We start from the raw sequence: 25,603 nt of genomic DNA, 5'->3' as shown, positions 1-25,603 counted from the left end.
TATTCCAATCATTTCTGGATCTGAAAACTGCCTGAAAATCTAAAAGGGCTAGAGAATTACAGTGACATTCACTAAAGTCTGAATCCAAAACTCAGATAAGTCAATGGGACTTTTTCCATGGACCACAGTGGGGTCTGAATGAGGCCCTAAGAATATGAACTGTGTTTACAATACTATGGTACACATCCTCTTTAAACAGAGGATTTATGAAACATCCATTGACATCAGAATCACTTTACAGCAGTGTTGTTGATCCAGTGGAGAGATCAACTCTTGTGTTACTGTTCCTCACTAGAGTTGGCATGGCAATAGAGAGACAGTTTTATACTAGGAAGAATTGCTTTTATGTCACTGATACGTTTTCTGTTTTTCTGACCCTTTTATGTGCGCAGGATTCTGGAATTGACATTGGTGATATTTCTGAGAGGAAGGCCCTGAGGAAAAAACTGCAATGCAAGACCTTTAGGTGGTACCTTGTCAGTGTGTATCCAGAAATGAGAATGTACTCAGACACTATCGCCTATGGGGTGGTAAGGATCCTGTTTACCTCGATCATTAAAAAAAGAATAATAGTGGAAGTAATTCATGCAGACAATGCGTGGTTCCAGATAAGAGCCAGATCAAACTGGGAGTCACTAGTTAAATAGATGGATTGACTGGTTAGTTGACAAAGACTGTTGTGCTACAATACTTCATACAAATATATTCCTGTGTATTATCTTCTTTGCCTGCTATTTTTACAGATTTTGTTAAAGTGAAAGATTTCTGGGGTATAATTTATTAGATGCTTCAGAGCTGTTGGCTGGAAACTATGGTGAATACATGTAGTTTGTGTGAATTTACTCAGTGCACTTAGTTTTTCACATATAAGCACCTTAATACAATATCAAAATCATGTATCTAGAGGTTCATACAGACATGTATGCACCTAAGGATTATCATCATCATTGCATACTATTTATGTTACAATAGCCTCTACATGCCACAGTTGAAATCCGGGCCTGATTATGCTAGGCCGGCATACTAAAACATAGTAAGAAACAGTACCTGCCCCAAACAGTACCTGCCTCCAACCTAAATGGAGAAAACAGACAATAAATAGTAGGGGAAATGAGCGCAGAGAGGTAAAGTGATTTTCCCATGGGCACAAAGCAGGTTAGTGACATAACCAGAAACAGAACCCCATCCCAACTCCTAGTCCAGTGCCTCATCCATTAGCCTGCACTGCCTTTTGTGAATGAAAGTAATCTCTGCACTCAGGTCCCACTTCAGAAGCCTAAGTAGGATATTTCACCAGTAAGTGCAGATCATCAATGCAAGATGTGGAGGAAGACACCCCTGCTTGAAAACTGGGTTCTCTGAGTTCTGCAGTTTGACTGTTTGGTTCTGTGGAGATCTAGTAGGATCCAGGGTTGCAAGGTGTCCAGTTTTCGACCGGAACGCCCGGTCAAAAAGGGACTCTGGCAGCTCTGGTCAGCACTGCTAACCGGGACGTTAAAAGTCCGGGTGGTGGTGCTGCAGGGCTAAGGAAGGCTAGTCTCTACCTGTCCTGGCTCCGCGCTGCGCCCTGGAAGCAGCCAGCAGGTCCAGCTCCTAAGTGGGGGGAAGGGGGCGGCACAGGGCTCCATATGCTGCCCCCCGCCCTGAGCACTGGCTCCGCACTCTCATTGGCTGGGAGCCGCAGCCAGTGGGAGCTGGGGGGGCAGTGCCTGTGGGAGAGCGCAGCATGCAGATCCTCCTGTCCCCTCCCCCCACACCTAGGAGCCGGATCTGCGCTGCTGACCGGGAGCTACCTGAGGTAAGCCCACATCCCCAGCCCAGAGTCCCTGCCCCAAACCCCTCATCCTCAGTCTCACCCCAGAGCCCGCACTCCCTCCCACACCCCAACCCCCTGCCTCGATCTGCAGCCCCTGCCCACACTCCGAATCCCTCAGCCCCAGCCTGGAGCCCACTCCTGCACTCCAAACCCCTCATCCCCAGCCTCATCCCAGAGCCCACACCCCGAGCCCAGAGCCCTCCCACATCCCAACCCCCTGCCTCAACCTGAAATCCCCTCCTGCATTCTGAATCCCTTGACCCCACCCGCCCAGTCTGGAGCCCGTTCCTGCACCCCAAACCCTTCATTCCCAGCCGCACTTCCAGCCGGAGCCCTCACCCCCTCCTGCACCCCAACTCCCTGCCCCAGCCAGGAGTCCCCTCCTGCATCTTGAACTCCTCATTTCTGCCCCCAGTTAGGGCCCTCACCCCCTCCTGCACCTGCACACACACACACACACGCACACACCAACCCAGTGAAAGTGAGTGAGGGTGGGGGAGAGCGAGCCACCGAGGAAGAGGGGATGTAATGAAGGGTGGGGGGGCGCCTCGGTGAAGGGGCGGGGCTAGGTTGTTCGGTTTTGTGCAATTAGAAAGTTGGCAACCCTAGTAGGATCCTGTAAGACAGTAGCACATTTTAGCAAATGGAATGGCTCTGTACTTGAAAGGTATTTTATAATTATTTGTCTGATTTGGATGGTCAATTGAAATTATAGTGCTGGCTTTTCATGGAAGTCAAATAGAGAATAACCCATCCAAAAAGTAGTAAGGCAAAGTTCTTTTAAAAGTAATAAGGATTGTAGAAAACTGTTAAAGGCAGGGCCAAATTCAATCTCCTCGATGTGAGGAGATTGACTTCACTGGAATTGTGCTCAGTTATACTAGAACTGAATTTGGCCCAGATTCTTTTAAGGATAGATTAGGCTTCCTAGTAAATGGGCGCATATTTCTCCTGCCAGGCATAGAAGCCTGGAGCATTTTTGATCACAGATATAAATAGTAAATGAGTGAAAAAGGAAACACACAGGTGGAATAACTGAGTTACTTGACACATCCTTCTTGGACTAATTCAACATTTATTTGACAGGCACAGATGAAAAGCACAGAACAGGCCTCTTAAGATTTTGACTCTCCTGAGCCTGTCTCAGCATCTACAGAAGGATGCTGACAATACCAAATAAGCTTGGTATACAGCAAGAGTGAGTGTTCATACATCACACTGTTACGTGATGCAGAACCAAAGAGCCCAATATATAAGTCCTCAGGGCACCTCTGGTCAATAGGTACATATTATGAGTGTGCCACAACAAGGGACATGATATAATCTATTGACTGCAGCACGTCAGTACATTAATGGCCTCATAATTTAGCTGGGAGCTGTGGTGGGAAGTCTTATTCCACTAACTGAAAAATGCCTGAAAATAATGGACCATATGACAAAGCATCTCTAGAGTTACAGAGGCTTGCAAGAGACATTGCATTAGGAAATAAAAACACACTGTCACCTGATCTTCCTAGAGGGAGTGGTATTTGGTTCCCTCGTCTGTTCTTTCTTCATTTCTTCTTTTCCACTTGTTTGCTAAGCTTGTAATTTTGAAGGAAGAAGTGCCGTGGAAATGCAAATCAGCTGCTAATTCAGATTTTAAATATGGAAGTGCTTACCTGCATGGATCACTGCTCCGCACTTATCAAAGATATCTGATTTTCTTTGTTTTTGTGGTGGGGGTGGACATTTTGTTGTCAGTAATGAAAAAAATTAACAAAAATGCTGCATTATTACAAAAGGAAATCCGAATCAATACCTTTTTTCATTATTTGATCAGCTGGAGACTCAGATGTTGCCAGGCTCCACAGTAAGATTGTAAATTAGGCTGTGTGTGCACTTGAAAACTAAGCAGTGTGATAGAACAGGGGGATTAAGTGCAATTGGTCAGGTGTGCACGCTAACCATATGAAGTCTTGTGCTTTTGCCCTGCATCCATACTAGTGTTGTTCTAAACATCTCATTTGAAATATCCTCTGAGTACCTATCTCACAGCTCACAGAAGCAGTGGATTCTGAGAGATTTCAAAAGGCCACCAGTGCACTTTGGAACAGTAGTGTGTAGACTCATTGAACTGTGTCATCTAGTTCATATCCACGCTGGCACTAAAAAGGAGAGAAGGCCTATAGCAGAAATGAGGACAGAAAGAGTGAAGTAAGTCGAGAAGATGGCAGAGGTTTAGTCATTCAAACAGTGTAAGAAACATAACAAGAATAGTGATGATCTTGAATCGAGAGAGGAAGCTGCAAGTAACAGTAGTGAGACTGGAACAAAATGGCAGCACTATGTCATTAATGTCAATAATAATGAAAGGAAGGACGGTTTTATGGTTAAGGCACTCAGGAAATCTGAATGTAATTCTCAGCTCAGCCACATATTATCTGTGTGACACTGGGCAAGTTATTCATCTCTCTATGCTACAGTTTTCTATCTGTAACATGTGGCTAATACTTCCTTTCTCCCACACTTACTCTATCTCTGTAAACTCTTCAGGGCACAGACTGTCTCATCATGTGTATGTGCATGTGCACTGACTAGCACAATGGGGCTCTGATCTCAGTTGAGGCCATTGCTGAAATGTTAATAATGTCCCCTGAGCTGTCCCTGTTGTGGTGCAACTCTGCATCACACTAGCATTGGGCAATATGCCCAATTCGGCCCAATGTGTCAACAGAACAAACAACAGCAAAGGATTAGGTTAATTGTGGTTAAGTAATTTATATGAAGTGCTACAGGTACATAAAATTACTCCACTGGAAATGTGTATAAAACAAACTAAATGATAGATAAATATTTCACCTCGTTGCTTTTCTATGTTCTGAGATGAATAGTTTTTCTATACAGGATATTGAGACTTTGTTTCCTTTCATAAGATATGTGCTCCTTCTAGAAGGCGTGGCTCCTTTGAATCCCATGCATATAAATTATACATAAAATCCTGTGGTACCTAAATTCTTACTTACTCGTTTCATTCTCAATCCCAGAGGCTCAAGGTAATCAGAAGTCCTTCAGAATGTAACTTTCTTATGAGACTCCTTGCAGAGCCTTTCATCTTTCTTGGGAGGGAAAGCTCTTTTAGAAGCTGAGTGGTGCGCTCTTAGATAAATTGCTCAATAAATCCTTCATTCTTTGTAGCAATGTGGGTTGTGAGTCAATGGAGCTATGCCAGTCTACACCAGCTGAGGACCTGGCCCATTGATGCTATTGGGACTGCTTGTGGGACAAGGTACAGCATTAGTAATGGTATCAGAATCTGGCATTATGTTTTAGTCTATTTGGGACTGATGCTAGGTGGTCCTGGGCACTTTTAGGGAGTTTTGAGGGCCCTCAACTCCCTTTGATATAATAGAAACTGAGTAAGAAGTTCAGGATTTAATCTACAAACAACAAGAGAATACAGCATATAAATGTACAATTGTACTATTAAACATGAAATGTAAAGGGCACCGCACCATGGAAAGGTCACAAATTGTCATTGTCCTTTCCAGGTTCTGATGACATTACAAACTATTTTGCTTTTTTTTCTGTCTCAGAGGTCACCAATTCCCTGCTGTCAATATCTCTTTATGGCATATCGTCCACTGACATCTGTAACATATTCCCTGTCAGCCTGATCCTATAACCACTCTGCACACAGAAACATCTGTGACTTCAGTGGGAATTCCATGTGTTGATTGGCTGTCGCATTAGACTCTAATGGAAAACACAGAGGCTGGCATTTCCAGAAAGGCTCAGTAGCCATAGATTTTCAGAAAGAACAGGAGTACTTGTGGCACCTTAGAGACTAACAAATTTATTAGAGCATAAGCTTTCGTGGACTACAGCCCACTTCTTCGGATGCATATAGAGTGGAATAAATATGCATATGCATCTGAAGAAGTGGGCTGTAGTCCACGAAAGCTTATGCTCTAATAAATTTGTTAGTCTCTACGGTGCCACAAGTACTCCTGTTCTTTTTGCAGATACAGACTAACACGGCTGCTATTCTGAAATCGATAGATTTTCAGAAAAGCAATGAGTGCTGACCACTTCTGAAAATCTGTCCTTAAGTAGGCGCTAAAATGGTGAGCTATTTGGAAAAATCTGGTGACACCTGTGAATGCCTTTTGAAAGTGTGGTCCTTAGAGGGCTAAATTCTGCCCTGGCTCATGCCGTGTGTTGAAGTTAGTAGGGTTCTGCTATGTTTAAGTCAGGGAAGAATTTGATCCAGCTGTTTTCTCTTCAAATGCACTCTTAACCTCACACAGACAAGTGTCTTTATTATGAATGTTTCCTTCTCTCAGGTAAATATGATTTTCTTGCAAAGAAATGGAAATGATTGAATATAGTCCATTCTAACACATATTTGGTTTCTTTTTCTCTGTGTCTATTCTAGCTGCAGAATTCCCTGAAAAGTGATTTGTGCCTTGATCAGGGGCCAGACACAGAAAATATTCCAATCATGTATATCTGCCATGGAATGACACCACAGGTTAGTATGACTAATGATCTCATATATGGCTGCTGCTTTTAGTAGGCTATGTAGGAGGAACCATATTGTAACTATCAATGTTTTTTCCTGCTACAGTACTTCCTTAGGCTGTTTGTTAGAGATTTTATAGAAAATTGGAACATTACTTGTGCCATAATGTCGAGAATCACTTGTGTATTAATTAGTGCTTTGACAAGGAAGCTTATTTATTCATTTTGGAAGACTATAAGCAACAAGAGGCATGAATTAGTGCTACATTTACCAGGAATTGTTGGCATAAGCTTTTGTTATTGATCTCTTTTAACTGTGTCCCTGATATGAATGCAACAGTAAGCTCTAAAGAAGATATAATGTATTTAAAGCAACATTTTCTCTTTTGGGCTGCTATATTTACTGTCTTTGTTCCGGGAATTAGAAAGGTATAACACCCTACTTAAAACTGCATTACAGACATGTACAAAAATAAATTAATACCCACAAAAGCCCTTGATTCCAGGCCCTTTTTACATTCCCTAATACATGCTCATTTTGTTCAGAATGGGTCAAAGACTCAAATTATCAAGGCCCTTGCATTTACTTTGTGATGGGTTAGATCACAGAACCCCCTTGGGGGAGCTGCCACCCAGTGTGCCAAGACTAATTCTACCCCTGCTTTTCCTGCCAGCTCAGGACTCCAGCACCCTGTCTTGCTGAGCCAGACACTCCCGTCTGCTCCAACAAAGACCCAGGGTCTGAATTACTTGCCCCAAAGCTGCAGGTTTACCTGAAAGCAGCTAACAGAAGTGTTTCTGTCTTTAACACTCAGATGCCCAACTCCCAATGGGGTCTAAACCCAAATAAATCCGTTTTACCCTGTATAAAGCTTATGCAGGGTAAACTCAAAAATTGTTCGCCCTCTATAACCCTGATAGAGAGATATGCATGGCTGTTTGCTCCCCCAGGTATTAATACATATTCTGAGTTAATTAATAAGTAAATTTATTAAATACAAAAAGTAGGATTTAAGTGGTTCCAAGTAGTAACAGACAGAACAAAGTAAGTCACCAAGCAAAATAAAATAAAATAAAATCCGCAAATCTATGTCTAATCAAACTGAATACAGATAAGATCCTCACCAGTTCCAGAATGCTCCCTTTTACAGACTAATCTCCTTTTAGCCTGGGTCCAGCAATCACTCACATCCCTTGCACACTGTCCTTTGTTCCAGTTTCTTTCAAGTATCCTGGGGGTGGAGAGGCTCTCTCTTTAGCCAGCTGAAGACAAAATGCAGGGGTCTCCCCCGGGCTTAAATAGACTTTCTCCAGTGGGTGGAGACCCCCTCCTCTCACCTATGCAAATTCCAGCTCCAAGATGGAGTTCTGGAGTCACCTGGGCAAGTCACATGTCCATGCATGACTCACAGTTTCTTACCAGGTAGCAGCCCTGGGTCACATGCTACCTTGAACGTCCTCAAGTAGACTTCTTATGTGGATTGAAGCCTTCCAAGATTCATTGTTCTTTAAGTGTTTCTTGACTAGGTACTTAATTTCAACATTCCTCTCTCCAGGAACTGACCAAATGCTCTATTATGGTTATTTAGCAATCAAGCCAGTACACAGCCAATATTCATAACTTTGAATACAAAAATGATACATGCATGCAGATAGGATTAATAGATTCAGTAAATAAATAAATGGAGATATACTTATATCTCATAGAACTGGAAGGGACCCTGAGGGTCATCGAGTCCAGACCCCTGCCTTCACTAGCAGGACCAAGTACTGATTTTTGCCCCAGATCCCTAAGTGGCCCCCTCAAGGATTGAACTCACAACCCTGGGTTTAGCAGGTGAATGCTCAAACCACTGAACTATTCCTCCCCCAGATAGATCATAACCTTTATATAGATATGTTACATAGCATATGTAGCATCGATAGATTCAGTAGATCATATTCCAGTTATATCATATTCCCATAAAGTATTGTGTGGTACAGTGTCACATACATAAACAGTTGGATTTAATAACTGACAAACAAGAGTTTGAGCATATAGCCTCTTCTTGAATGACTAACAATCTGGACACATGTGAAAGCATTCTCATGCAACTACTGAAACTACCACTTGCGTGGTCTAGAACTTGCCTCTCAGAAACAGACAGTGCAAAGTAGTTGATATTGGAAGATCACTTAAAAATTGATAGAAGGAAAATAGTCATATTTTGATTGCACATTGTAGAGTAAAATACCCCTGCATTTTAGAATTCATGAGGGTCACTGAAAGGATTTACAACTTCCCTTTCCTAGTGAGTCGTAATAATCAGTAGAAAATTTTGCTCTGATTGTTCTTTTTATGCAAGCATTGTACAAAAGGACCTTGATACTCTTCATTTATATAAATGTGTGGGATGTGGTGCTGTTCATGAAACAATCAATTACTTGATTTGATTACACGGCAAAGGAGGATCATAACACTAGCTAGCTAAGACATAGACAAGTGCACACCGAAAAAGTAACATTGACCTTCCATCTATGGGTAACTTACTCACTTGGAAACTTAAGCCTGATGAAATTGTTGGTGTTGGTTATATAATACCTTGCAAAGTGATGTGTTCTGCATTTTCAGCTGTGCACTGATTTCCTTTACTGAGAGCTTTTAATATTGATCACTGGAGGGATCATGCTTGAGTAAATTATGAATGATGAAGAGAAAAATATCGGAGAGTCCCATTTATCACAGGCACCCACTGCATAGACTGCAGCTTATTTTTCACATAAGTATGCTGATAACTAGTGTTTTGCCTCCAGGAGCTTTTTAAGCTGGTCCTCATTGTTAGCTAAGTAACTACCTACCTTCGGTGTAAATCTCAAGTTTGCTGGAGTCATTATTCTTCACCTTCTGGGAAGGTGCCATAATTCTCTTCTGGCGTATCATCTGTGATAACCGTCTACATACACTGTTGTAAATTAAAATTGGAAATTTTAATTATAGTTAAGAGGCAAAAAAAAAAAAAAAGCCCCCTTAATTAGCACCGTTCAGCATTCACTGTACAGTGAACTATTTTTGAATGTCAGTCAAATTTCTGCATAAATGAGACACTGGTAACAAAAATATGGGGATGGGGGAGAGAGAGAGAGGAATTCTCTTGATGGGAGCATGCTTCTTTCATAATTACAGTGTTAATTGCATCTCCTCACCCATTAACATGATTTCAGGGTTTTTTTTTTTTAAAGCTATGACGCTATCTGACTTTGCCTGGGATTAGAAAATGAGTGAGATCTCTCTTTAAAGAGGAACTTGCTGTTTCCCCATTAAGGGATGTGTACTTGGCCCAATTGTGTGCCACTACTATAGCATAAAGGATCCATAAATTTGACTGAATAGGCATCTGGAAGATTTCCTCTGTGTAGAGGGAATCCCCATATTTATGGCATAGACCCAAGCCTCTTCCCAGCAACTGGCACAGAGGGAGTGGTTTGTTCAAGGTCCCTTTGCATAGTCTGGCAGCTCACACTTGTGACCATGGACCTAACACTTAGTGTTAAGTTTGTTGAAGAAGAAAAAAATAGTTGGAAAGCAGTAACACTGTTTAGTGAAGAATACTGGCCCAGTCCTGAACCCCCTACTCATGTGAGCAGTCCCAGTGAGACTAATCAGTGGGACTCGTAGCCGGGGTCAGGACTACTGGTGTGAGTAGAAGTTACAGTATGAGTCCTTGTGCTAGAAAAATCCCATACTCTTCATGTCTGAGGTCTAGTCATTTCTTAAGCTACCTCTACACCGCCAGCATGGGTAGCAGCAACAGAAGCATGGCTTAGGCCTGCTGAATACTCAGCACCACTAAGCCGTGTCTCTGCTGCCACTGCCTGTGCTACTGCAGCTACCCTGCTGTTTATACTCCTACAAGCTTGATGAGAGCTAACACAGGTATGCATACACAAGCAGGGGAATCACACCCCAGCTCGTAGTGTAGACGCAGCCTGAGAGTCGTTTTGGCTCTTCCAAGACCCTTCTAGTATTACGGAGAGGAGGTAATGTGCAAGAAATTGTGTGGTTTAAACAATGTTCTACCCTGGCATGTGATGCAATATTTTCAACTTCCTTAATCCTTTCCCTCTCTTAGAAATTGGTTTCTTCCTTCTTAAACTGGTGCAAAGTGCTCACTAGAGATGAACCTTTCATTTTCCTTATAGGACCCTATGCATGTCAAAATGCACAGATATGCTGACTAGAGAGCTTCTTATAGCTGATTACCACAAGGCCAATGCATGTATCCTACCAGGAGAAGAGTCACAGTAAAGAAATAAATAAAATGTGCATAAACACACTCCAGAAAAATCATTATAGGGTAATAGCATAAGATGCACTGGACCAAGAGAAGAATTCAGGACTTGTCATGCATTTCAATACCTTGGTTTTCACACAGCATTCATATATTTGATAGATTTAATTGCAAATAAATCAGGGGTGGAATGCATTTTAATAAAGGATGTTTTTGTGGACTTAACTAAAACCCTTAGAAATATGTATGAGGATGAATTCATATGATCCTAAAAAACAAGTTAAAAATGGAAAAGACCCATTAGGTCATTAGCCCATCTGCTTGACAATTCAGGATTTTTCCCGAAGCTACTAGTATTTGTTCCTAATACTTTCTCCATTCTAGTTTTAAACATTCCAAGCCAAAGAGCTTCCTCTATTTCCCTGGGGGGACTATTCTACAGCCTAACACATCTCACTGTCAGGGAGTTTTCCCTGATATGCAGCTTAAATTTTCCTTTCTTCTCATTCCTTCTAGCTATATCCTCTTTTTCCATCATGAATAATTTCTTGCTCTGTGCTAACCCCTTTCAAATCATTGAAGACTCTGATCTAGTTCCTCTTTTACTCATCACTTAGTCAAGCTATTTGGCATCGGCTCTTGAAATTGCATAGCTGTGGAATGTGTAAATAGCTCCGCTTTTCTTTTAGCATGATTCACACACGTGGGATGATTGAACTCTTTGAAAAGGGAATTGTGAAGTTAAAATATAAGAGTGCATAGCACTGTTTTGTGGCCAGTGGCAAGTATGTCAAACATCCCTTTGTAACTAATAATGCTTTCAAAGTGCCAAAGAACTGCCCTGAGACCGCATAATGGAATAGCCAGAGATTGTCTCACTGCACAAAACAACAGCTGTTTTTAAGAGGCATTAGAATTAATAATGAGTGAGCCTAAAATGTTTGAGGTTAACCAAACTTTCACCAACTCCCTTCACATGATTGCTGTACTACTAATAAAGAATTAATATGTATTATAAGCTCATTCTTCCATACAAGAATCTCAAAGTACTTGAATGAATGAATAAATCAGTAAATACGTCTGTGTATATATTATTGTCACCATTATACAGATAGGAAAACTGAAGCACAATTTTTCTGTGATCACACAATGAGGCAGTGGTGGAATGGAGAATAGAATCCAGAGAATCTTGACTCTTAGTCCCCTGTTCTGTCCACTAACAAGAGCTACCTACCTATGAAGGACCTATCCTCCCATCTAGTATTAAATAACACATCACTTTTCTCTACATGGTCAGGCCAGCATGACCATCTCCACGCAATTTCCACTACATGTGACCCATATCTTGTCTTCTATTATTCAACCTTTGCAACTGGCCAGTTGTCATTTGTCCCAGCCTCTAGCTCTCTCCATCCCATCATGACTCCTAGTCTTTGCTTCTTGTCTCTATTTTCAGCTTAGTATTTTGAGGCCAAATTCTCTGTTGGTGTAAATTGCCATAGCTCCATTAAGTTCAACAGAGCTGCACTAATTTACAGCAGCAGAGAATTTGGCTTGTAATTGTTTTGCAAAATAGAAACAATGGAGAAAAGGAGAAAAAATGCACACTTGCATATGCAGACCAGGATATGGTACAATGAAGGGGGTGGGGGGAATTGGCTTTTTACCACCATATATTATTTAAATGCACGTTTAAAGTTGTCATAAACTTTCTGAGTGGGTGTGGGAGTTGGTATATACTTTACACAACACAAAATACTCAGTAACCTCTTATTCTTTTCAATCAATGTAATTATTCATTGGACTCCAGATGAAAATGCTCCATTCTGTTATGTTTGGAAGCATAAATCCTACCCAGTTTGTTCTTCCTAACAATGGAATGTATCCAGAGGCAAAGAGCCTTTTCAGCTTTGTAAAATAATGTTGTGGATATAATCCAAGGATCTATAAATATTTATGTTCCCACCAATTTGCTCCTTTGAATATTAATAAAGCCATAGTCCTAGTTGGACTCCTCCAACTCTACATTCATTTTTTCTACACCATGGGGCTTCATAAGTTCCCAGAATGCAGGATGAAATAAAGGCACCAAGATGCAGCAGAGAGGTGACTGGATGCTGAAATGCATCTTGAATGGAAGGAAGACTTAGAAGCCAGAGATAAGGGAGACTGAGGCAAGGAGGAATGAGAGAAAGTTGACCAATCAAACAGAAGAGAGAAAGATGCTAGTTTGGGGCCACCCAACAGTTTAAAACCCATAGGCGTGAGTTTCAGAGGTTGGGTCTACAGAGTTGGGCTCGCAGGGCTCATGCTTTGGCTCCAAAAGCAGCAATATAAAACATTGCAGCTCAGACTGGAGTTTAGGCCCTAAAGTCCAGGGGAGAAGGTAGGCTTCAGAGCCCAAGCTCCAGCCCCAGTTGCAATATCTACCTGGCTGTTTTTTAGCACCATAGCATGAGCTCCGCAAGTCCGACTCTATAGACCTTAGCTCTCAGATGCACTGCAGTGGGTTTAAAATAGAGTCCAGATACACATTGAAGTGCCAGATCCTCAGCTGGGGTAAATTGGTGTAGCTCTAGTCTAGCCCAAAGAGTTTGAGAGAGAAGAAGTAGAACTAATTTGATTGTGTCACTGCTCCTTGTTCCTGCCTATGCTACACCATGGCAGGGTGTCAGGATTGGATGGGTGTCACTTCCAGAGAGAGGAGTAAACAAGGAATAGAAATAAAAAGAAAAATAGTGAGTGAAAACCCTCAGCAATAAGGGGATGGTTTGTTTTCTGCATAGTCCACCTCCTCCACTTCCACCCCACCAGAACAGGAAGGGCTGACAAGGATTTTACACATCTTGATTACATTCACAGTTAGCCCCTCCTTGGGCTTTTCACTATTAACATGTGCTAGAAGTTAATTTAAAATAAAACAATGGTCATTATGCAGGAATTGTGCATCTGCATGGAGGTGTTCTGGAAGGCATTCTACCTGGAACTTGTGCTGACTACATTAGAGCTGATCAAACAATGAAAATGATTTCATTCACAATTTTGTAGAAGTTTTAGATTTTTCTATGAAAAATGAAAATTTTCATTTTGTTTCAAATTTCATTTTGGTTTTTTTGTAAAATGAAAATTTGAGTTTAAAAAATGCAGTGAACATTTCCATTTTGTTTCCTTTAGAATTTTTTTAAATAAAAAAATCAAAAGCTTAATTGAAATCTTATCTGCTTTCATTAAACATTTTGATGAAAAATATTTTGGGTCTAAATATTTTAAACTGCTCTAATCTAAATCACTTCCAAGTCATCAAGAATAAAGTGCTTACCTTCATTGCACCCACTACTACCTCTGTATGCAACTTGTTCCTCCCAGCACTATTGCACAACCTGGGAGAAAGGTCTGCTTTAGGTGAACTAGCATAGGCTCTTAAACAAAGGTCTGGGTTTGGTTCCAGTTGGAGGAAAGACTGAAGTTTAAGACCATGCTTCTTCATAAGAATCAATACACTTGACCCACTGGATAGAATTAGAGATGGGCCCTAACAGCAATATTCAGATCCCAATTTTAAACTTCTGGGCTTTTCACATCCAGGATTTTGGTTTGACGTATTCTAGAGATAGGCCCAGTTGAAAAATTGGGATCTAGAGCTTATGTTCTGATTATGCTCTTCTTTCTACCTCAATCCTCCAATGGATGATTGGATGTGGCGCTTTGTTTTGGGCTCGTCTCTAAAACACTCAGATCCTTTCAAGAGTCATGGTATCATCTAGCGAGTGCAGCAAATTGCCAACCAAGCAATTCATGGATAATCGTTTTAACTGTTTTCTTAATGAGGTTAGGGGAACAATACAGGAACAATTAATTATGAATCTGTTTGTTTCCTTTTCCAAGTGTAACTTCTAGAATGGCTATTGCCAAGCTCTTTTTGGATACGGTTGAAAATATTCTCATCTCTGTAAATTGTCGCTTCCAAGCGGTATAAATCCTTAAGTAGCTCATCCTCACCAGGTCCTGTTGCTGGAATATGCTGCTTTCCGGTCATCAGCCCCTTTCATGTCTAGCTTCAGCTAGATCTCCAAAATCAACACTATCTTCATTACTCTTGTCAGTACAGGGACTTGCCATATGTGGAAATGAATCCCTAGTCTTGGCAACAAGAATAACATCAATAGCACACCTGAGTGTGCAGCATCTGCTTCTATCGTTTCTAATCCTGTTCTGTATCCATCACTAGTCCTGGGAAGTTACCCAGTTTGTATGAAGCGGGGATAAAGCAGGTGTTCCAGGCCTCTTTAGTGCCTACGTGCCCAAGAGCCTGGGAGGGACCATTTTTAATAGGTGACCACATACATATCATTCCATCAGTGCGCTCTCTAGTGCCGAGCAGCCTGGACTCCCCCAGCCACTGAAACAGCTGCTTTCCCACTAAATTGCTAAGTGATAGTGGAAGTCACATTCCTCTTTTTGCTTCAGAATAGCTGAGAGGCTAAGCAAGGATGGGCCAGCTCCTCTTCTCTCTCCTCTGGCTCTTTTGTTCATAGCCCAAGTGGACAGAGTATAAAAACTTATGGGGGGGGGGTGAGGAAAAGGGGAACAGCCTGTGGTGGGGGGAGATGGAAGCAGTATTGAGGGAGATGGAGTGGGAAAGAAAAATGAAAGCTGGGAAGGAGAAAAGAGGAAAAAAGAGGGGGAAATGAGAGAAAAACAGAGAAAATTCTGAACAGAAGCTCCATATGTGTCTTTTAATTGTTCTAGCATGCGAGAGTGATGGTACGGTGATTCAATTAAAGCCTGATCTTATTCCCATTTAAATCAATGACAAAACCATACTTCAGTAGCACAGAGCAGGGCCGCCCGGGGGAGGAGGGGGCAAGTGGGGCAATTTGCCCCAGGCCTTGGGCCCCACAGGGGCCCCCACGAGAGTTTTTCAGGGCCCCTGGAGCGGGGTCCTTCAGTCGGTCTGGGGGGCCCGGAAAACTCTCTTTGGGCCCGGGCCCCCAGAGCTTCTTTCGCTCCGGGTCTTCGGCGGCAATTCGGCGGTGGGGGGTCCTTCCACTCCAGGACCCGCCGCCAAAGTGCCCTGAAGACCCACGGCGGGGGGTCCTTCTGCCCCGGGATCCGCTGCCAAAGCGCCGGGTCTTCAGCGGCAATTCGGCGGCAGGGGCCCCCCGCCGCCGAAGACCCCAGGCCTCCTGAATCCTCTGGGCGGCCCTGGCACAGGGTCAGGCCCTAAAAGAAAAGTTCATTTGCAATAGGAAGGCCCAGTTGTGTGTGTAAAACATAGTTCTTTTTTGTAGTCTCAGTAGATGCATGCTCCTGGCCTGGTTGCACTAACTTGCTTTCTCTGTAAACCTCCTGAGACTGAGTGTCTGCTCAGTGTTTCCATGACCTTGACCATGTTCTAATCTTTCCAAGGAAGACTAATTACAGTACTTTATGTACATGAGAGCATGCCACTGAATGCTAATTTGAAGAGCCTTTTTGGTAAGGTATGGAATACCATATTACTAGCATTACTAGCACTAGTTTTATTAAAGTGAGATTCTCCCCTGAAAAGTGCTTGTGATTTTTTGGGGGGGAAGTCATTGTGGGGGTTCCATGTTTTCTGTCTTCAATAACTTCCAACTCATTTGTGTCTCAATGTGTAATCAACTAGCCCAGGAAACTCACCTGGCAATCTGAGTCACCAGAGCTGTTATTCACCTTGCTACCACTTGCTTCTAGTGCAAAGCTGGGTGTTAGCTCCTGAACACACCAGCCTGTATGCCACTCAAGCACTCTCCTTTAGGGTACACCACCTCTGTCTTTGCCTTGCTGGTTGAGAACAGATGCACCCAAGCCTCTGCATCCCTTTAAAATATCCTCTAGTGGTATCCAGCCTATGATCACTGGATATCCACAGAAATCCTACATCCTCTGTTTCCAAAGGAACAGTTTAAAACCGTTCACCAGTTTTACCTTAGACTCCTTGTCTGGCAGAGATTGTCTCAAGATTTGCTACTGTTGAGTGACAGAGCTAGAGAACATATTTTTTAACATCAGAGCTAGAGAACATATTTTTTAGTATAGATACCTAATGCCTCACATATTTTCTTCACTTACATCTCACGATGGTCATAGTGACCAATGTGACACAGGCTTTCATTAGAGAGTTTGGAGAACTCCTGTAGTCTTGTCTACCCCAGTGTCCTCTGCCAGTTGGCATCCAGAGGTTCTTGAGTCACATAGTGTAAAAGAATTAGGGACTGAGGAGGTTAATTTGAAGACCGGTGGAGATGAGGCTTGGATGTGGCCTGCAGACTCCTTATTACTAGTAAAGAAACAAAAGCAGGAAAGAGCAGTTTGCCTTTCAAATCCCTGGGTGAGTTTATGGGACTGGTGGTTAGAAAAAACAGGCTAGATCCTCATAGTTAGTGGATCTAGTTGGATCAAGTTAGTGGTGTGAAGCTATGCCAACAAGTGGAGCTATGCCAATTTACACCAGATGAGGATCAGATCCAACATGTTTAATTTTGCAAACTGAGTAAAGTTGATGGAATACAGCAAAGATAGTGTTTGCAAACACTCACTTAAATCCCAAAGAGCTGATTGGTTGTATCATGTTTATTCCCCTTTTAATTTGCTATTCATGGAAATTCAGGCAAAAATGGTTTTTGTTCACATCAATGCTTGAGGAATGGTTGTGCTTCATGCATATGCTTGTAATCATGTGTGAACAAAAATATTTATCTGTGAACAAGAATGTTCACCATTCAAAAATTCTGTCATCCAACTAAAAATAGAAATACCATGTGACTTATTTGTCATTTGTATGTGTGACTGATCACATAATGACTGGTGCAAGTAAACAGTTTGTAAACAACTGTAAAGGTTGAAAGTTGTTCACATAAAGTGTTCATCAAACAATTATGTAGAGCAATAATTAGACAAAAATTGAAATCCTTAGCCAACAGACTGGCAAACAGAAAGAAGTGCTACATTTGTCAGATAATTTATTTTCAATGAATAATTCAGGCAGCTCTAAAACAGCAAATTTGATCCGAGGTTATTGAGAGACAATAAACATATAACCCCCACAATGGTGTTTTCATGGACCCTTACTTTTAATAGCTTTATTCTGTTATTAAATATTTGCTTTAAATACCTGATTCTAATGAATTCACATTGTCTAACAATCTTTGTGCAAAGGCACTGGGAAGTATTGTCATGGACGTTGGCATGATGTGTGGTGGAGAAGAATCATGTTTACTAGGAAGCAAACAGAGATGCTAACCTCAGCAAAGGCAGCTTTTCTTTCTATGTGCAGTGCTTAAACTGAGAAGCATTGCATACCAGTTTACATGGATTGAGAGGCCCTTTTTGTACATTACTAATACATGAATTGTAATTGTGTCCTTCGTTTCAGTTCAGACCTTTCATAGTACCTTTCAGTTAGTATCAAAACGTGGAAATACTAAGCTAAGCTGAACACACAACTCATTCTCACTGGGATTCTTTCCTTTGCTGCCCACAGAATGCCAGGGTATTGCCGTCAGGGCAAGATTTAGAGGCAGAGAATATTTAAGAAATATCTAATATTTAAGAAAAGCCTATAGCTTTGATGATTTAGACCAATGGCTGACTTATAGAAGAACATGCATTCCTTTCTCATCTATCTGAAAAATTGAGTGCCTGTAAATTTCATTAGCACAAGGGTAATAAAGAGCACCTTGTGGGAAACAACACTGTTATATATTTTTAGAAATCATGAGGTCTCTTGTAGTTCAGAAATAGGACCAAGTTCCTAACACAACACTCGGCTTCAAGACAAATCCTGTAAGCATTACAAACCTACATCATGTGAGGAATTTTCCTAACAGAGGGCCTGCTTCTGCTACCTCTGAAGTTAACACTTGTTTTGCCACTAATTTCAATGGGAGTAAAACCAGGTTGAAGATCATATGAAAACCTGCAGATCTGTATTAAAGACTAACCTTCAAATGTTCAGGATTGAAATATCAGCTCCCGATAGATGAGACATGCCTAGTAAAGCTTCTCACAGAGAATTTTCTAAGGAATTATGTAAGGCACAACAGCTGGATTCATAGCTGTCAGTCACCTGTGAACTAAGAGCTGATGTTTATGAAAGGCGTTGACTGTTTTCTAGGAAAATGATAGACATTTTCGTCATTTGCACATGAGACTGATTGATCAATCACAGACCCTGTGCAATATCCTTTCTCTTGAGCATGGTGTTACACGTTGTTTTGAAAAAATAAGGACTGCCCAACTTTTTAATTGTGAGAATTCTGCCCAAAATAATGTGCAGAAGTCAGAGCAACTTTATAACAACTGTCAGTGCTACATCACTGTGAAAATGAGTTTTAAATTGTAAATTGAAATGTGTGTGTGACTAGTTCCATGCTCTTAAGAGATGTCAAAACCTAGAGAATGTTGTTGGCAAACATATGATTTATTACTATTTTTATTTTATTTATCAAGTTACATAGTTCCCTCAATATACAGACTGCTTTACAGTACTAAAAAATTAACCAGTCCCTGTTCCAAAGAACATATGGTCTCAAAGCACAATGAGTACTGAAACATTACAGTACAGAGAAAGCAAAGGCTACTGCGTGGCCATTATAGCTGGAATGCTTCATGTAATGAAAAGGATTTCAGCAGTTCATTAAAGAGGACAGGAAGAGAGTTTGGCACAGGCATTGACTGGGAGTCTGCTCCAAGTGCATGTAAGTTCTTTGATGCAAGGACTGTTTCTTACTATGGGTTTTTTTACGGTGCCTAACAAAATGGGCAATAATATAAATAATAATAATAATAAGTATGATGCCAAATCCTCAACTGGTGAAAATCAGCTTAGCTCCATGGACTTCAGAGGACTAATGCAGATTTACACCAGCTAAGGATCCAGTCCCTAGATTCTGGAGTAGACAAAGAACACTGATAAGAGAGAAGTATGAGCCAAGTATAGGGAGCAGGTGGGTGTACATTGTAGGCAGAAATGAATTTTAAATCACTGTAGGCTCTGCACTGTAGCTGTCAAGCTGGAAAAAAAGAAGGTAAAATCTCTGCAAAAGCTTTTACTGAATGGAGCCTTAAAATAGCAAATAGCTAAAATAATATGATTAATTCGTTATGCCGTCAGGTTTTGGTATCTTATTATGATCCCCTATATCATTTCTTAATTATCCAGTGTGAGGGAGGGCATGCAGTTTTGTAATTATGGTTAGTTTAAATAGTTTCTCTTTTACTGTGACTTTGAGTTCTTTGTTTATATATTCATTTTACCTGAGCAAATTGGAGGGCCTATCTGGATAACTTTTTGATTCATTATAATAAATATATAACGAATGAAAGAAAAGGGAAGTTGATTGTAATGAATATAAATCTGAAGGTAGGAATTGTAGAAAATTGATAAGGGAAGCAGAGAGACACAAGGAGACATCTATGGCCTGCTGAGTTAAGTACAATAAGGAGGAAGTTTTAAAATGTATTAGGAACAAAAAGAATCCTGACAATGATATTGGACCATTACTAGATGGAAATAGTAAAATTATCACTAGTAATGCAAAAAAGGCAGAAGTGTTCAATCAATATTTCTGTTCTGCATTTGTGGGTAAAACAGATGATATTGTTTCAGCATGTGGTGATGAAAACTCTTTCCATTCCACTGGTATCTCTGGAGGATGTTAAGCTACTAAAGTTAGATATTTTAAAATCAGCATGGCCGGATAACTTGCATCCAAGAGTTTTAAAAGAACTGGCTGAAGAGCTAGCTAGATTGTTAATGTTTATTTTCAATAAGTCTTGGAGCACTAGGGGAAGTTCCAGAGGACCGAAAGAAAGCCAATATTGTGCCAATTTTTAAAAGGGTAAATGAGATGACCTGAGTAATTATAGGCCTGTCATCCTGACATGGATCCTAGGCAAGATAATGGGATGATTGATACAAGACTTGATTAATCAAGAAATAAAGGCAAATCAACATGGATTTATGGAAAATAAATCCTGTCAAACTAACATATATTATTTGAATGAGATTACAAGTTTGGTTGATAAAGGTAATAGTGCTGATGTAATATAGTTAGACTTCTCTAAGGTGCTTGACTTAGTACCACATGATATTTTGATTAAAAAACTAGAATGATATAAGATTAACATGGCACACAGTAAATGGATTAAAAACTGGATAACTGATAGGTCACAAAATGTAATTGTAAATGGGTAATCATCAAGTGAATGTCTCTCCAGTGGGGTCAGTTCTTGGCCTTATGCTATTTAACATTCTTATCCATGACCTAGAAGAAGTCATAAAATCATCACTAATGAAGGTTGCAGATGACATGAAAATTGGGGGAGTGGTAAATAATGAAGAGGACAGGTCATAGATTCAGAGCAATCTGGAATGCTTGGTAAACTGGGCACAAGAAAACTATGTGCTTTTTAATATGTCTAAATGTAAATGTCTACATCTGGGAGCAAAGAACATAGGCCATACGTATAGAATGGGGGATTCCATCCTGGGAAGCAGTGACTTTGAAAAAGATATGGGGGTTGTGATGGATAATCAGCTGAACGTGAGCGCCTCGTGCAACACTGTGGCCAAAAGAGTTAATATGATCCTGGGATGCATAAACGGGAATCTAAAGAGGTTATTTTACCTCTGTATTTGGTACTGGTGCGACTGTTGCTAGAATACGTTGTCCAGTTCTGGTGCCCACAATTCAAGAAGGTTGTTGATAAATTGGGGAGGGTTCAGGGAAGAGCCATGATAATAAATAAAGGATTAGAAAACATATCTTATAGTGATAGACTCAAAGATCTCAATATGTTTGGAGTGACTTGATTACAGTCTATAATGATCTACATGAGGAACAAATATTTAATATTGAGCTCTTCCATCTAGCAGAGGAAGATACAACATAATCCAATGGCTGGAAGTTGAAGCTAGACAAATTTAGACTGGAAATAAAGCTTAACATTTTAACAGTGCATGTAATTAACCATTGGAACTACTTACCAAGAGTCCTGGTAGATTTTTCCATCATTGACAACTTTAAATCAAGATTGGATATTTTTCTAAAATATATGCTCTAGAAATTATTTTTGGGGAAGTTCTTTGGCTTGTGTTATGCAGTAGGTAAGACTAGCATCTAGGTAATATAATCAGATGTAAAGACATCTGATCTAGACCTTGTAGTGGATCAACATGGAAAAGACTATAATAATCATGTGTTTGATCTCTCATAGTATGTTACTTCGCTGCAGCATTTTTTGAAGCTGTTTTCTTCTTTAAACTTGATTTTATTACAAAAACAGATTGAGCCTTGTGCTGAAGTCTATACTGTAACTCAGGCAAAGACCTTAGTGACAAGGTGAGGAATGCAAGATTATTGATCCTGCTGTGGTTTTATCTGATCAGCAATTCTGGGGCCAAGTGAGCTCTCTTTGGAATCTCTTCCCAAGGGATTGGCTGGGTTCAAGACATTTAATGTTGTTATTGTTTATTGCCACTGGTTCTCAAAGAAATGTACCAAACATGAGGTTTTTGGGTGTGTCTCTGGTGGGTGTGTCCACTTCACCCCAATCCCGCTGTGATGTTACACCCTATAGTCTCCATAGAAATATGGTTATGATATTAATATGACATAACTAAGATATACTTTATGTATGGTGGCTTATGAAAGATATCATTGGAAAGGTTATGATTTACTGAATGTGATTAACCAATTAGTATGCATGTATCATTTCTGTATCTGAAGTTAGTAATATTGACTCTGTAACAATTACAACTGTGTGTGTACTTGGGGAAACGCGGACCAGAAAGTAAGCAATCAGCCTTAATGGGCCATTAGAAAAAGACAATGAGTCTTTGAAGATGTGGATCTCCCATCTGCCTGGAGTTCCTTCCTGTGGACATTACAAATGAACCTGGTGTCATAGTTGCTTTGACACTGCAAGGTCAAGTGATAAGATCAGATGATACAAAATACCACCTTGGACACTGCTGCTGCTTTTCTTCTGTAGGGGGATGGGGATCAAACAAAGGTTTCCTGTCTTAGGTAAATCCTTTTTAAGGCTGGGGAGGGGGTTAATCTTGATTCTCCTCCATTGTCTACCCAAGAAGAAAGACTGCTGAAAGTACCCGAGGGGAAAGGCAGAGATGTGTCCAGACTGAGACAGAGGTCGAGTCTGTAAGAAGAAATAACTGGAACTCTAAGCCACAGAAACTCATCAACTTGCTTAAAACAACATTTAGGGTGAGAAATTATTTCTTGAAACCAATCTCTTTAAGATTTTAAGCTTAGTTTGCATGTTTTGTTTTATTCGCTTAGTAATCTGCTTTGTTCTGTTTGCTGTCCCTTATAATCACTTAAAATCTGCCTTTTATAGTTAATAAATCTGTTTTGTTTATTATTAAACCCAGTTTGCCCAATTTCTAATGGGGAGGGAGGGCAAGAAGTTGTGTATATCTCTCTTCACATTGAGGGAGAGGGCGAATTTTTATGAGCTTGCGCTGTGCAGATCTTTCTATACAGCACAAGACAATGTACCTTTGGGTCTGCACTCCAAGGGAGGTGGGCACCTGAGTCCTGAGGCAAGTCCCTTAAGATGAGTTTTCTCAGAGCTGATCTCAGTGTCTGTCTTTCTGCAGCTGGTTGTGGCCCTGCCTGTGTGTGTGCTAGAGGAGGCTTAAGAGCCTGGCTCAGCAAGACAGGGTCAAGGAGGCCCAGGCTGGTGGAACAGGCAGGCTCAGTGGTACATCAGGTCACACCTTAAAGGGGGGCAACCCGTCACACCCACTGCTCACCTCTCATAATGCAAGGTGCCAAATCACATCAACCTTTTTTGGGCAATTTGCCCCTCAAAATATGTCAATGCTGCTCCTTGCTCAGCCACAGCCACATTGATATGGAATGACATGAAGCACATCTCTCTGGGGGCTGCATGTGCTTCCTCTGGTGTTGTTTTGGAGCTGGTCTTTTTGGACCAAGGACAGGTTTTGTAGCTTCATATGCAGAGGTGGGCAAACTATGGCCCACAGACCACATCCGGCCTGCGGGACTGTGCTACCCAGTCCCTGAGCTCCTGGCCCAGGAGGCTAGCCCCCGGCCCTTTCCCTGCTGTTCCCTCTCCCCCGCAGCCTCAGCTCACTGCGAGCGGTGGGACTGCGAGCTCTTGCCGGGCAGCACAGCTGCAGAGCCGCGGCCTGACCCAGTGCTCTGTGCTGCGCGGTGGTGTGTCTGTCTCCAGCCGGGCGGTGCAGCTGCCTGTCCTGGTGCTCTGGCGGCGCTACAGGCAGCGCGGTAAGGGAGCAGGGGTTTTTTGGATAGAGGGCTGGGGAGTTCGGGGTGGTGGTCAGGGTGTGGATAGGGGTTGGGGTGGTCAGAGGGCAGGAAACTGGGGGGCAGAATGGGGGCAGTCAGGAAGGAGGGCGGTTGAATAGGGTGGCAGGGGCAGTCAGGGGCAGGGGTTATGGGGAAGGTCAGGGAGAAGCGGTGGTTGGATGGGGCAGGGGTCCCCAGGGGGCAGTCAGGAATGAAAGGAGGGGTTGGATGGGGCAGTCAGGGGTGGGGGGTTTGGGGGCGGTTGGGGACAGGGAAGGGTGGATGGGAAAGGAATCCTGGGGGGGCCGTCGGGGCGAGAAGCAGGGGGGGTTGGATAGGGGGCGGGGACCGGGCCATGCCTGGCTGTTTGGGGAGGCACAGCCTCCCCTAACCAGCCCTCCATACAATTTCAGAAACCCGATGTGGTCTTCAGGCCAAAATGTTTGCCTGCCCCTGTTCACAGGTATATATGATGGAGCCAAAAATAATATCCATTGTCCACAGCATATAGATTGACATGGGAGTGAGAGGCTGGGGTTTTGAATGGAACTTGGGACTTCCTAGTAGCAGGGCTAAGTGCTATCTTGGCTCTTCAGTTTGTTTTAGGAACTGTATCAAACACAGGAGTTAGACATTATTAATTCACAGGGTAAAGGGACTTAAATTCAAAAAAGCATAAACAAAGAACCCTTCTCCTAGCTTCTGACATATTAGAGCAGGTCATTTTCTCTGTTCTGCTCCACCGAGAACATAAGCTATAAAACTGTATTATTCTGGATCAGAGGAACTCTATTCACCCCTCAGTTCTGAAATAATTGATTGGAAACTATTTGTTTGTTTTCCGTGGTTGAAAATATGTGGTGGTGTGATATTATGCATGCCCGTGACAGCAGAAGAACTGATAATTTTTTAACTGAAACTCAGTTACTAGTGAGATAAAATAGTTGAAAAACAGTCATTTGTTCTTAGAGAGGGACATTGATTTTCTCATTTGGGGATGTACAATATTTATGTATTATTTATTTCAACAGACTCCAATTTACTTCCTTTAGAAGGCAGTTCTGCTGCGGAACTTCCACTTAGTTTAGTGAATAGGGCGAATCATGGATTTTAAAACACACTTAAGAATTTGTCTATATGCCTAAGAGTGATGGAGATAGAAAATACTATCACAGGCTATTTGCTGCAACCAATAACCTGACAAAGGCTATATTAGGAGTTCTGACGTTCAGGTTCCAGGAGCTAACATGAAGCAAGAATTCAAAGGTTAGTTTTCTCAGAAGTGCTGTCAATGTTTAGGACCAGAAGAAGGCAGATTAGGAACTTGAATACAGGACTGAAAACTTGAGGCAAATAAGGGCTTTTCTACACTGCCACTTACAGTGCTGAGACTTTCCTCACTCAGGGGTGTGAAAAAACAATTGCCTCCCTTTTTATAGATATGGAAACTAGAGCAGAGATAAGAAGTGACTTGGGCAAGGTCACACAGAATGTCTGTTAAAAAGAGCCAGGAACAAAACCTTAGTTTTGTGATGCCCCATAATGTGTCATACCCACAAGATTGTCCTTTCTTCTAAAAGAAAGCGAGACCTAGGTGTAAGGAGAAAAGGCTAGAGGGGATGGTTTAAGCCAGTAGCAATACTTAATTGTCTCCAGTACGAGAAACTGCTGTAATGTCACATCTGTCTTAAGAA

The 25,603-nt window shown here is 41.6% G+C and overlaps 1 protein-coding gene across 3 annotated transcripts in view; it reads left to right on the top strand.

Moving 5' to 3' along the window:
- GALNT18 (polypeptide N-acetylgalactosaminyltransferase 18) overlaps positions 1-25,603 on the top strand; it is a 444,155-nt gene that overhangs the window by 313,573 nt on the left and 104,979 nt on the right. For 2 of the 3 annotated variants that reach the window (XM_054028211.1, XM_054028213.1), the window contains 2 exons: positions 393-530; positions 6,234-6,329. In XM_054028211.1, the coding sequence (XP_053884186.1) occupies positions 393-530; positions 6,234-6,329 (234 nt within the window). Of the gene's footprint in view, positions 1-392; positions 531-6,233; positions 6,330-21,900; positions 22,959-25,603 lie in introns of those variants that run through there. The other variant, XM_054028212.1, reaches the window with a different exon arrangement.

This window comes from Malaclemys terrapin, chromosome 4 (assembly GCF_027887155.1).
Source record: "Malaclemys terrapin pileata isolate rMalTer1 chromosome 4, rMalTer1.hap1, whole genome shotgun sequence".
Classification (NCBI taxonomy): Eukaryota; Metazoa; Chordata; order Testudines; family Emydidae; genus Malaclemys; species Malaclemys terrapin.
This window is presented reverse-complemented; position numbering and strand designations above follow the sequence as displayed.